This window comes from Hyla sarda, unplaced genomic scaffold, assembly GCF_029499605.1.
Source record: "Hyla sarda isolate aHylSar1 unplaced genomic scaffold, aHylSar1.hap1 scaffold_187, whole genome shotgun sequence".
Classification (NCBI taxonomy): Eukaryota; Metazoa; Chordata; class Amphibia; order Anura; family Hylidae; genus Hyla; species Hyla sarda.
Genome location: NW_026608521.1, coordinates 91,657 through 105,688, shown reverse-complemented (window position 1 = coordinate 105,688; position 14,032 = coordinate 91,657). Strand labels below are relative to the sequence as shown.

General features: G+C 52.2%; 1 protein-coding gene across 2 annotated transcripts in view; it reads right to left on the bottom strand.

Moving 5' to 3' along the window:
- The window catches only part of TIAL1 (TIA1 cytotoxic granule associated RNA binding protein like 1), a 109,231-nt gene that overhangs the window by 16,814 nt on the left and 78,385 nt on the right, over window positions 1-14,032 (bottom strand). For both annotated transcript variants that reach the window (XM_056552754.1, XM_056552755.1), the window contains exons 4-5: window positions 12,856-12,910; window positions 12,438-12,525 (exon numbers count right to left, since the gene is read on the bottom strand). In XM_056552754.1, coding sequence (XP_056408729.1) covers window positions 12,438-12,525; window positions 12,856-12,910 — 143 coding nt within the window. The remainder of the gene's footprint in view (window positions 1-12,437; window positions 12,526-12,855; window positions 12,911-14,032) is intronic.

Below are 14,032 nucleotides of genomic sequence, written 5' to 3'. Positions count from 1 at the left end.
GGGCACCCTGTAGTGGTGACCAGTTATAATGGGGACACTGGTGGGCAGTCACAGATATACCTGGATAGAGAGCACCCTGTAGTGGTGACCAGCCATAATGGGGAGCACTGGTGGGCAGACACGGATATACCTGGATAGGGGGCACCTGTAATGGTGACCAGTTATAATGGGGACACTGGTGGGCAGACACGGATATAGCGGGATAGGGGGCACCCTGTAATGGTGACCAGTTATAATGGGGACACTGGTGGGCAGACACGGATATACCTGGATAGGGAGCACCATGAAGTGGTGACCGGTTATAATGGGGACACTGGTGGGCAGACACGGATATACCTGGATAGGGAGCACCCTGTAATGGTGACCAGTTATAATGGGGACACTGGTGGGCAGACACGGATATAGCTGGATAGGGGGCACCCTGTAATGGTGACCAGTTATAATGGGGACACAGGTGGGCAGACACGGATATACCTGGATAGGGAGCAACCTGTAGTGGTGACCAGTTATAATGGGGACACTGGTGGGCAGACACTGATATGCCTGGATAGGGGGAACCCTGTAATGGTGACCAGTTATGATGGGGACACTGGTGGGCAGACACTGATATGCCTGGATAGGGGGAACCCTGTAATGGTGACCAGTTATGATGGGGACACTGGTGGACCGCCACGGATATAGCTGGATAGGGGGCACCCTTTTGTGGTGACCAGTTATAATGGGAACACTGGTGGGCCGCCACGGATATAGCTGGATAGGGGGCACCCTGTAGTGGTGACCAGTTATAATGGGGACACTGGTGGGCCGCCACGGATATAGCTGGATAGGGGGCACCCTGTAATGGTGACCAGCCATAATGGGGAGCACTGGTGGGCAGACACGGATATACCGGGATAGGGAGCAACCTGTAGTGGTGACCAGTTATAATGGGGACACTGGTGGGCAGACACGGCTATGCCTGGATAGGGGGCACCCTGTAGTGGTGACCAGTTATAATGGGGACACTGGTGGGCAGACACGGATATGCCTGGATAGGGGGCACCCTGTAATGGTGACCAGTTATAATGGGGAGCACTGGTGGGCAGCCACAGATATACCTGGATAGGGGGAACCCTGTAGTGGTGACCAGTTATAATGGGGACACTGGTGGGCCGCCACAGATATAGCTGGATAGGGGGCCCCCTGTAGTGGTGACCAGTTATAATGGGGACACTGGTGGGCAGACACGGATATAGCTGGATAGGGGGCACCCTGTAATGGTGACCAGCCATAATGGGGAGAGCACTGGTGGGCCGCCACGGATATACCTGGATAGGGGGCACCCTGTAGTGGTGACCTGTTATAATGGGGACACTGGTGGGCAGTCACAGATGTAGCTGGATAGGGGGCACCCTGTAATGGTGACCAGTTATAAGGGGAACACTGGTGGGCCGCCACGGATATACCTGGATAGGGAGCACCTTGTAATGGTGACCAGTTATAATGGGGACACTGGTGGGCAGGCATGGATATAGCTGGATAGGGGGCACCCTGTAATGGTGACCAGTTATAATGGGGACACTGGTGGGCCGCCACGGATAAAGCTGGATAGGGGGCACCCTGTAGTGATGACCAGTTATACTGGGGACACTGGTGGGCAGTCACAGATATACCTAGATAGGGGGCACCCTGTAGTGGTGACCAGTTATAATGGGGACATGGTGGGCAGACACGGATATAGCTGGATAGGGAGCAACCTGTAGTGGTGACCAGTTATAATGGGGACACTGGTGGGCAGACACGGATATACCTGGATAGGGGGCACCCTGTAAAGGTGACCAGTTATAATGAGAACACTGGTGGGCAGACACGGATATACCTGGATAGGGGGCACCTGTAGTGGTGACCAGTTATAATGGGGACACTGGTGGGCAGACACAGATATACCTGGATAGGGAGCACCCTGTAGTGGTGACCAGTTATAATGGGGAGCACTGGTGGGCCGCCACGGATATACCGGGATAGGGAGCACCCTGTAGTGGTGACCAGTTATAATGGGGACACTGGTGGGCAGACACTGATATGCCTGGATAGGGGGAACCCTGTAATGGGGACACTGGTGGACCGCCACGGATAAAGCTGGATAGGGGGCACCCTGTAGTGGTGACCAGTTATAATGGGGACACTGGTGGGCAGTCACAGATATAGCTGGATAGGGGGCAACCTGTAGTGGTGACCAGCCATAATGGGGAGCACTGGTGGGCCGCCACGGATATAGCTGGATAGGGGGCACCCTGTAGTGGTGACCAGTTATAATGGGGACACTGGTGGGCAGACACGGATATGCCTGGATAGGGGGCACCCTGTAGTGGTGACCAGTTATAATAGGGAGCACTGGTGGGCAGCCACAGATATACCTGGATAGGGAGCACCCTGTAATGGTGACGAGTTATAATGGGGACACTGTTGGGCCGCCACGGATATACCTGGGTAGGGGGCACCCTGTAGCGGTGACCAGCCATAATGGGGACACTGGTGGGCAGACACGGATATACCTGGATAGGGGCACCCTGTAGTGGTGACCAGTTATAATGGGGACACTGGTGGGCCGCCACGGATATAGCTGGATAGGGGGCACCCTGTAGTGGTGACCAGTTATAATGGGGACACTGGTGGGCAGACACGGATATACCTGGATAGGGGGAACCCTGTAGTGGTGACCAGTTATAATGGGGACACTGGTGGGCAGACACGGATATACCTGGATAGGGGGAACCCTGTAGTGGTGACCAGTTATAATGAGGACACTGGTGGGCAGACACGGATATACCTGGATAGGGGGAACCCTGTAATGGTGACGAGTTATAATGGGGACACTGTTGGGCCGCCACGGATATACCTGGATAGGGAGCACCCTATAGTGGTGACCAGCCATAATGGGGAGAGCACTGGTGGGCCGTCACGGATATACCGGGATATGGGGCACCCTGTAATTGTGACCAGTTATAATGGGGACACTGGTGGGCAGGCATGGATATAGCTGATAGGGGGCACCCTGTAGTGGTGACCTGTTATAATGGGGACACTGGTGGGCAGTCACAGATTTAGCTGGATAGGGGGCACCCTGTAATGGTAACCAGTTATAATGGGGACACTGGTGGGCCGCCACGGATATACCTGGATAGGGAGCACCCTGTAATGGTGACCAGTTATAATGGGGACACTGGTGGGCAGCCACGGATATACCTGGATAGGGGGCACCCTGTAATGGTGACCAGTTATAATGAGAACACTGGTGGGCAGACACGGATATAGCTGGATAGGGGGCACCCTGTAGTGGTGACCAGTTATAATGGGGACACTGGTGGGCCGCCACGGATATACCTGGATAGGGGGCACCCTGTAATGGTGACCAGTTATAATGGGGACACTGGTGGGAAGCCACGGATATACCTGGATAGGGAGCACCCTGTAATGGTGACCAGTTATTATGGGGACACTGGTGGGCCGCCACGGATATACCTGGATAGGGGGCACCCCGTAGTGGTGACCAGTTATAATGGGGAGCACTGGTGGGCCGCCACGGATATACCTGGATAGGGAGCACCCTGTAGTGACCAGTTATAATGGGGACACTGGTGGGCAGTCACAGATATACCTGGATAGGGGGAACCCTGTAGTGGTGACCAGTTATAATGAGGACACTGGTGGGCAGACACGGATGTAGCTGGATAGGGGAAACCCTGTAGTGGTGACCAGTTATAATGGGGACACTGGTGGGCAGTCACAGATATACCTGGATAGGGGAAACCCTGTAATGGTGACCAGTTATAATGAGGACACTGGTGGGCAGACACGGATATAGCTGGATAGGGGGAACCCTGTAGTGGTGACCAGTTATAATGGGGACACTGGTGGGCAGACACAGATGTAGCTGGATAGGGGGAACCCTGTAATGGTGACCAGTTATAATGGAGAGCACTGGTGGGCAGACACGGATATAGCTGGATAGGGGGAACCCTGTAGTGGTGACCAGTTATAATGGGGACACTGGTGGGCAGACACGGATATACCTGGATAGGGAGCAACCTGTAATGGTGACCAGTTATAATGAGGACACTGGTGGGCAGTCACAGTTATACCTGGATAGGGGAAACCCTGTAGTGGTGACCAGTTATAATGGGGAGACTGGTGGGCCGCCACGGATATACTTGGATAGGGGGCACCCTGTAGTGACGACCAGTTGTAATGGAGAGCACTGGTGGGCAGACACGGATATACCTGGATAGGGGGCACCCTGTAGTGGTGACCAGTTATAATGGGGACACTGGTGGGCATTCACAGATATACCTGGATAGGGGGCACCCTGTAGTGGTGACCAGTTATAATGGGGACACTGGTGGGCCGCCACGGATATACCTGGATAGGGAGCACCCTGTAGTGGTGACCAGCCATAATGGGGACACTGGTGGGCAGACACGGATATAGCTGGATAGGGGGCACCCTGTAATGGTGACCAGTTATAATGGGGACACTGGTGGGCAGACACGGATATAGCTGGATAGGGAGCACCCTGTAGTGGTGACCAGCTATAATGGGGACACTGGTGGGCAGACACGGATATAGCTGGATAGGGGGCACCCTGTAATGGTGACCAGTTATAATGGGGACACTGGTGGGCCGCCACGGATATACCTGGATAGGGAGCACCCTGTAGTGGTGACCAGTTATAATGGGGACACTGGTGGGCCGCCACGGATATACCTGGATAGGGAGCACCCTGTAATGGTGACCAGTTATAATGAGGACACTGGTGGGCAGACACGGATATACCTGGATAGGGGGCACCCTGTAATGGTGACGAGTTATAATGGGGACACTGGTGGGCAGGCATGGATATAGCTGGATAGGGGGCACCCTGTAATGGTGACGAGTTATAATGGGGACACTGGTGGGCAGACACGGATATACCGGGATAGGGAGCAACCTGTAGTGGTGACCAGTTATTATGGTGACACTGGTGGACCGCCACGGATATACCTGGATAGGGAGCACCCTGTAGTGGTGACCAGTTATAATGGGGACACTGGTGGGCAGTCACAGATGTAGCTGGATAGGGGGCACCCTGTAATGGTGACCAGTTATAATGGGGACACTGGTGGGCCGCCACGGATATACCTGGATAGGGAGCACCCTGTAATGGTGACCAGTTATTATGGGGACACTGGTGGGCCGCCACGGATATAAATGGATAGGGACCATCCTGTAGTGGTGACCAGTTATGGGGACACTGGTGGGCAGACACGGATATACCTGGATAGGGAGCACCCTGTAGTGGTGACCAGTTATAATGGGGACACTGGTGGGCCGCCACGGATATACCTGGATAGGGAGCACCCTGTAGTGACCAGTTATAATGGGGACACTGGTGGGCAGTCACAGATATACCTGGATAGGGGGAACCCTGTAGTGGTGACCAGTTATAATGAGGACACTGGTGGGCAGACACGGATGTAGCTGGATAGGGGAAACCCTGTAATGGTGACCAGTTATAATGAGGACACTGGTGGGCAGACACGGATATAGCTGGATAGGGGGAACCCTGTAGTGGTGACCAGTTATAATGGGGACACTGGTGGGCAGACACAGATGTAGCTGGATAGGGGGAACCCTGTAATGGTGACCAGTTATAATGGGGACACTGGTGGGCCACCACGGATATACCTGGATAGGGAGCACCCTGTAATGGTGACCAGTTATAATGGAGAGCACTGGTGGGCAGACACGGATATAGCTGGATAGGGGGAACCCTGTAGTGGTGATCAGTTATAATGGGGACACTGGTGGGCAGACACGGATATACCTGGATAGGGAGCAACCTGTAATGGTGACCAGTTATAATGAGGACACTGGTGGGCAGTCACAGTTATACCTGGATAGGGGAAACCCTGTAGTGGTGACCAGTTATAATGGGGAGACTGGTGGGCCGCCACGGATATACTTGGATAGGGGGCACCCTGTAGTGATGACCAGTTGTAATGGAGAGCACTGGTGGGCAGACACGGATATACCTGGATAGGGGGCACCCTGTAGTGGTGACCAGTTATAATGGGGACACTGGTGGGCATTCACAGATATACCTGGATAGGGGGCACCCTGTAGTGGTGACCAGTTATAATGGGGACACTGGTGGGCAGTCACAGATATACCTGGATAGAGAGCACCCTGTAGTGGTGACCAGCCATAATGGGGAGCACTGGTGGGCAGACACGGATATACCTGGATAGGGGGCACCTGTAATGGTGACCAGTTATAATGGGGACACTGGTGGGCAGACACGGATATACCGGGATAGGGGGCACCCTGTAATGGTGACCAGTTATAATGGGGACACGGATATACCTGGATAGGGAGCACCATGTAGTGGTGACCGGTTATAATGGGGACACTGGTGGGCAGACACGGATATACCTGGATAGGGAGCACCCTGTAATGGTGACCAGTTATAATGGGGACACCGGTGGGCAGACACGGATATAGCTGGATAGGGGGCACCCTGTAATGGTGACCAGTTATAATGGGGACACAGGTGGGCAGACACGGATATACTTGGATAGGGTGCAGCCTGTAGTGGTGACCAGCCATAATGGGGAGCACTGGTGGGCAGACACTGATATGCCTGGATAGGGGGAACCCTGTAATGGTGACCAGTTATGATGGGGACACTGGTGGACCGCCACGGATATAGCTGGATAGGGGGCACCCTTTTGTGGTGACCAGTTATAATGGGAACACTGGTGGGCCGCCACGGATATAGCTGGATAGGGGGCACCCTGTAGTGGTGACCAGTTATAATGGGGACACTGGTGGGCCGCCACGGATATAGCTGGATAGGGGGCACCCTGTAATGGTGACCAGCCATAATGGGGAGCACTGGTGGGCAGACACGGATATACCGGGATAGGGAGCAACCTGTAGTGGTGACCAGTTATAATGGGGACACTGGTGGGCAGACACGGCTATGCCTGGATAGGGGGCACCCTGTAATGGTGACCAGTTATAATGGGGAGCACTGGTGGGCAGCCACAGATATACCTGGATAGGGGGAACCCTGTAGTGGTGACCAGTTATAATGGGGACACTGGTGGGCCGCCACAGATATAGCTGGATAGGGGGCCCCCTGTAGTGGTGACCAGTTATAATGGGGACACTGGTGGGCAGACACGGCTATGCCTGGATAGGGGGCACCCTGTAGTGGTGACCAGTTATAATGGGGACACTGGTGGGCAGACACGGCTATGCCTGGATAGGGGGCACCCTGTAATGGTGACCAGTTATAATGGGGAGCACTGGTGGGCAGCCACAGATATACCTGGATAGGGGGAACCCTGTAGTGGTGACCAGTTATAATGGGGACACTGGTGGGCCGCCACAGATATAGCTGGATAGGGGGCCCCCTGTAGTGGTGACCAGTTATAATGGGGACACTGGTGGGCAGACACGGATATAGCTGGATAGGGGGCACCCTGTAATGGTGACCAGTTATAATGGGGACACTGGTGGGCAGACACGGTTATACCTGGATAGGTAGCACCCTGTAGTGGTGACCAGTTATAATGGGGACACTGGTGGGCAGTCACAGATGTAGCTGGATAGGGGGCACCCTGTAATGGTGACCAGTTATAATGAGGACACTGGTGGGCAGACACGGATATACCTGGATAGGGGGAACCCTGTAATGGTGACCAGTTATAATGGGGAGCACTGGTGGGCCGCCACGGATATACCTGGATAGGGAGCACCCTATAGTGGTGACCAGCCATAATGGGGAGAGCACTGGTGGGCCGCCACGGATATACCTGGATAGGGGGCACCCTGTAGTGGTGACCTGTTATAATGGGGACACTGGTGGGCAGTCACAGATGTAGCTGGATAGGGGGCACCCTGTAATGGTGACCAGTTATAAGGGGAACACTGGTGGGCCGCCACGGATATACCTGGATAGGGAGCACCTTGTAATGGTGACCAGTTATAATGGGGACACTGGTGGGCAGGCATGGATATAGCTGGATAGGGAGCACCCTGTAGTGATGACCAGTTATACTGGGGACACTGGTGGGCAGTCACAGATATACCTAGATAGGGGGCACCCTGTAGTGGTGACCAGTTATAATGGGGACATGGTGGGCAGACACGGATATAGCTGGATAGGGAGCAACCTGTAGTGGTGACCAGTTATAATGGGGACACTGGTGGGCAGACACGGATATACCTGGATAGGGGGCACCCTGTAAAGGTGACCAGTTATAATGAGAACACTGGTGGGCAGACACGGATATACCTGGATAGGGGGCACCTGTAGTGGTGACCAGTTATAATGGGGACACTGGTGGGCAGACACAGATATACCTGGATAGGGAGCACCCTGTAGTGGTGACCAGTTATAATGGGGAGCACTGGTGGGCCGCCACGGATATACCGGGATAGGGAGCACCCTGTAGTGGTGACCAGTTATAATGGGGACACTGGTGGGCAGACACTGATATGCCTGGATAGGGGGAACCCTGTAATGGGGACACTGGTGGACCGCCACGGATAAAGCTGGATAGGGGGCACCCTGTAGTGGTGACCAGTTATAATGGGGACACTGGTGGGCAGTCACAGATATAGCTGGATAGGGGGCAACCTGTAGTGGTGACCAGCCATAATGGGGAGCACTGGTGGGCCGCCACGGATATAGCTGGATAGGGGGCACCCTGTAGTGGTGACCAGTTATAATGGGGACACTGGTGGGCAGACACGGATATGCCTGGATAGGGGGCACCCTGTAGTGGTGACCAGTTATAATAGGGAGCACTGGTGGGCAGCCACAGATATACCTGGATAGGGAGCACCCTGTAATGGTGACGAGTTATAATGGGGACACTGTTGGGCCGCCACGGATATACCTGGGTAGGGGGCACCCTGTAGCGGTGACCAGCCATAATGGGGACACTGGTGGGCAGACACGGATATACCTGGATAGGGGCACCCTGTAGTGGTGACCAGTTATAATGGGGACACTGGTGGGCCGCCACGGATATAGCTGGATAGGGGGCACCCTGTAGTGGTGACCAGTTATAATGGGGACACTGGTGGGCAGACACGGATATACCTGGATAGGGGGAACCCTGTAGTGGTGACCAGTTATAATGGGGACACTGGTGGGCAGACACGGATATACCTGGATAGGGGGAACCCTGTAGTGGTGACCAGTTATAATGAGGACACTGGTGGGCAGACACGGATATACCTGGATAGGGGGAACCCTGTAATGGTGACGAGTTATAATGGGGACACTGTTGGGCCGCCACGGATATACCTGGATAGGGAGCACCCTATAGTGGTGACCAGCCATAATGGGGAGAGCACTGGTGGGCCGTCACGGATATACCGGGATATGGGGCACCCTGTAATTGTGACCAGTTATAATGGGGACACTGGTGGGCAGGCATGGATATAGCTGATAGGGGGCACCCTGTAGTGGTGACCTGTTATAATGGGGACACTGGTGGGCAGTCACAGATTTAGCTGGATAGGGGGCACCCTGTAATGGTAACCAGTTATAATGGGGACACTGGTGGGCCCCCACGGATATACCTGGATAGGGAGCACCCTGTAATGGTGACCAGTTATAATGGGACACTGGTGGGCAGCCACGGATATACCTGGATAGGGGGCACCCTGTAATGGTGACCAGTTATAATGAGAACACTGGTGGGCAGACACGGATATAGCTGGATAGGGGGCACCCTGTAGTGGTGACCAGTTATAATGGGGACACTGGTGGGCAGACAGGGATATAGCTGGATAGGGAGCAACCTGTAGTGGTGACCAGTTATAATGGGGACACTGGTGGGCAGACACGGATATACCTGGATAGGGGGCACCCTGTAATGGTGACCAGTTATAATGAGAACACTGGTGGGCAGACACGGATATAGCTGGATAGGGAGCACCCTGTAGTGGTGACCAGTTATACTGGGGACACTGGTGGGCAGACACGGATATAGCTGGATAGGGAGCACCCTGTAGTGGTGACCAGTTATAATGGGGACACTGGTGGGCAGTCACAGATGTTGCTGGATAGGGGGCACCCTGTAGTGGTGACCAGTTATACTGGGGACACTGGTGGGCAGACACGGATATAGCTGGATAGGGAGCAACCTGTAGTGGTGACCAGTTATAATGGGGACACTGGTGGGCAGACACGGATATACCTGGATAGGGGGCACCCTGTAGTGGTGACCAGTTATAATGGGGACACTGGTGGGCAGTCACAGATTTAGCTGGATAGGGGGCACCCTGTAGTGGTGACCAGTTATAATGGAGAGCACTGGTGGGCAGACACAGATATACCTGGATATGGGGCACCCTGTAATGGTGACCAGTTATAATGAGGACACTGGTGGGCAGACACGGATATACCTGGATAGGGGGCACCCTGTACTGGTGACCGGTGGTAATAGAGCGCAATGGTCTCTGTGACTGGAGAAGAGTCAATAATATATATATACATACATAAAATAGGACCGAGCAGTCAGCCATGATGTTGAGCACAATGGTCTATGGTCACAATCTGGTTGTACCCATGGACTAGTCTTGTGTTACAGAAGCCATTGCATCCACACTATGGCCAACTGGTCACCAGTACAGAACATCCCTATCCAGTTATATCTGTGGATGTTTTTCCTGTCACAGTCAGCCATAATGGGAGCACTAGTGGGCAACCAGAGATATAACTGGATAGTGACATGGGATAGGTATAAGGCTATCCTTCATATAAGATAGACATAAGTATAAGGCTATCCTTTATATAAGATAGACATAGGTATAAGGCTATCCTTCATATAAGATAGGGATAGGTATAAGGCTCTCCTTCATATAAGATAGGGATAGGTATAAGACTATCCTTCATATAAGATAGGGATAGGTATAAGGCTATCCTTCATATAAGATAGAGATAGGTATAAGGCTATCCTTCATATAAGATAGAGATAGGTATAAGGCTATCCTTCATATAAGATAGAGATAGGTATAAGGCTATCCTTCATATAAGATAGAGATAGGTATAAGGCTATCCCTTCATATAAGATAGGGATAGGCAGAAGGCTATCCTTCATATAAGATAGGGATAGGCATAAGGCTATCCTTCATATAAGACAGGGATAGGTATAAGGTTATCCTTCATATAAGATAGAGATAGGTATAAGGTTATCCTTCATATAAGATAGGGATAGGTAGAAGACTATCCTTCATATAAGATAGGGATAGGTATAAGGCTATCCTTCATATAAGATAATGATAAACATAAGGCTATCCTTCATATAAGATAGGGCCAGGGACTATTGATAGGATTTAGAGTATTGGACAGACTAGATGGGCCAAATGGTTCTTATCTACACATTCTATGTTTCTATGCTCTGTAGTGGTGACCAGTCAGCCATATAATGGGGAGCACAATGGTCTCTGTGACAGGAGGGGAGTCTATTGATCTAACTGGATAGGGGGCGCTCTACGGTAGTGACTAGTGAGCCATATAATGGGGAGCACAATGGTGTTGGTGGCAGGAGAAGAGTCTATTGATCTAACTGGATAGGGGGCGCTCTACGGTAGTGACTAGTGAGCCATATAATGGGAGCACAATGGTGTTGGTGGCAGGAGAGGAGTCTATTGATCTAACTGGATAGGGGGCGCTCTACGGTAGTGACTAGTGAGCCATATAATGGGAGCACAATGGTGTTGGTGGCAGGAGAGGAGTCTATTGATCTAACTGGATAGGGGGCGCTCTACGGCAGTGACTAGTGAGCCATATAATGGGAGCACAATGGTGTTGGTGACAGGAGAGGAGTCTATTGATCTAACTGGATAGGGGGCGCTCTACGGTAGTGACTAGTGAGCCATATAATGGGGAGCACAACAGCCTCCATGACAGAAGAGTCCATAGGTATAACTGGATAGGGGGCGCTCTGTAGTGGTGACCACCAATACTGTGGCGCACAATTGTGACAGGAGAAGTGCCCCCTAATGCCACCAGTGATCTCATGCACCACAGACAGCCAAGTCTGAGACTCCCCCAGTCTATATACAAATTAATGGAACCCCCACCCCTCCCCACAGTACATACAGAACTATGAGATTTGTGCTACATCTGTGGGTTGATGGCAACACAAAATGTTGGAGAAAAACACAAACCAGGGTGCAGCCCCCAGCAGGAGTGGGGACGCCCTAAGAGGAGCCCAATATAAGAACAGGTGAGGTGCTCGACCACCGCACAGGGAACACGGGGTATCAGCCACCAATAGGACAATTCACAATAACCCAAGTCAAAATGTATTAAAGATCAGATGACGCCACATGTAGAGCAATGACAGATGGGGGCGGAGCCCGGTCACGTGCCTGTGCGCCAAAATACTTACGATATTTTACCAAATGGAGCAAACGCAGATTTTATGTCTTCTGTGGTGATTTCTGGGCTCAGATCTCCAACAAACACATGAAAGTGATCTGTAAAGAAAGGGCTTGATGTTAGCGGGCGGCAGACACAGCCACTTCACCGAGGCGTCCGGGACATTGTGGGGTCTACACAGGACGGGGGCTACGTGACACGCACAGTGCTAAGGGCCCCGCAGAAATGTAACACAGAGAAGAGCTGAGAATAAATGAGAGAGAATACCAAGAGAGGAGCCTAAACAGCACAGGGACGGGAAAAAGCCTCCTAACCCTTTCTCTGCTGGAGGGGCCTGCAACAAAAAGGGATTAATAGCAGCATCATACAGTCACATGACAGACAAGATAGTGGAGGAGAGAGCGCCACCGCCAGGAGCCTCTACTTACTGGACGTGTCCTTCTTCTGACTGCTCGGAGTCGTGGCCCAATTTACTTTCACTTCCTGCAAGAACAAGAGATTTATCAGTAAATGTCAGATATGGCGCAAAGCTTTAAAGAATGGGGGAGATTGATCAAAACTTGTCCAGAGGAAAAGATGCAGAGTTGCCCATAGCAACCAATCGGATCGCTTCTTTCATTTTCAGAGGCCTTTTCAGAAGTGATCTGATTGGTTGCTATGGGCAACTCACCAACTTTTTCTTTAGACAGGTTTTAATAAATCTCCCCCAATGAGATGAGAATGGTGCAAGATCATGTGACCTAGGAGAAGGGGCCGTAAAAACAACCCTGCACAGGAAAGATCATGTGACCTGGGAGAAGGACCCTATAAACAGCCCTACACAGGAAAGATCATGTGACCTGGGAGTAGGGGCTCTATGAATGGCCCTGCACACTAAATATCATGTGACCTGGGAGTAGGGGCTCTATGAATGGCCCTGCACACTACAGATCATGTGACCTGGGAGTAGGCGCTCTATGAATGGCCCTGCACACTAAACATCATGTGACCTGGGAGTAGGGGCTCTATGAATGGCCCTGCACACTAAATATCATGTGACCTGGGAGTAGGGGCTCTATGAATGGCCCTGCACACTAAACATCATGTGACCTGGAGAAGGCGCTCACTTTCATGACCTTTAGATTGTCAATAATATAGACTGCAGCAAAAAACACCACTGAGATCGCCGTGGGGAGAAGACCGGTATTTGCTCATTCGTCAGCTGATCGCTGTCCCCATTACACAGGGTGATAATCGCCTCGTGTCTTAGGGCCCCCATACTGGTATCACAAGAATACGATGTACAACCAGTATAATACATCTCACTATGTCCTTCTATAGATCACCCCTTCATACACCTACATGTGGATCCTACGACTGAGAACAGAGACCAAGAATAGCAATGTGAAAAATAGTGATCAGAGGACGGAGGAGGAGGAATAAAGGTCCTCTCCTTCATACACCTACAAGAAGTGATCGGAGGAATACAGGTCATCTCCTTCATACACCTACAAGAAGTGATCGGAGGAATACAGGTCATCTCCTTCATACACCTACAAGAAGTGATCGGAGGAATACAGGTCCTCTCCTTCATACACCTACAAGAAGTGATCGGAGGAATACAGG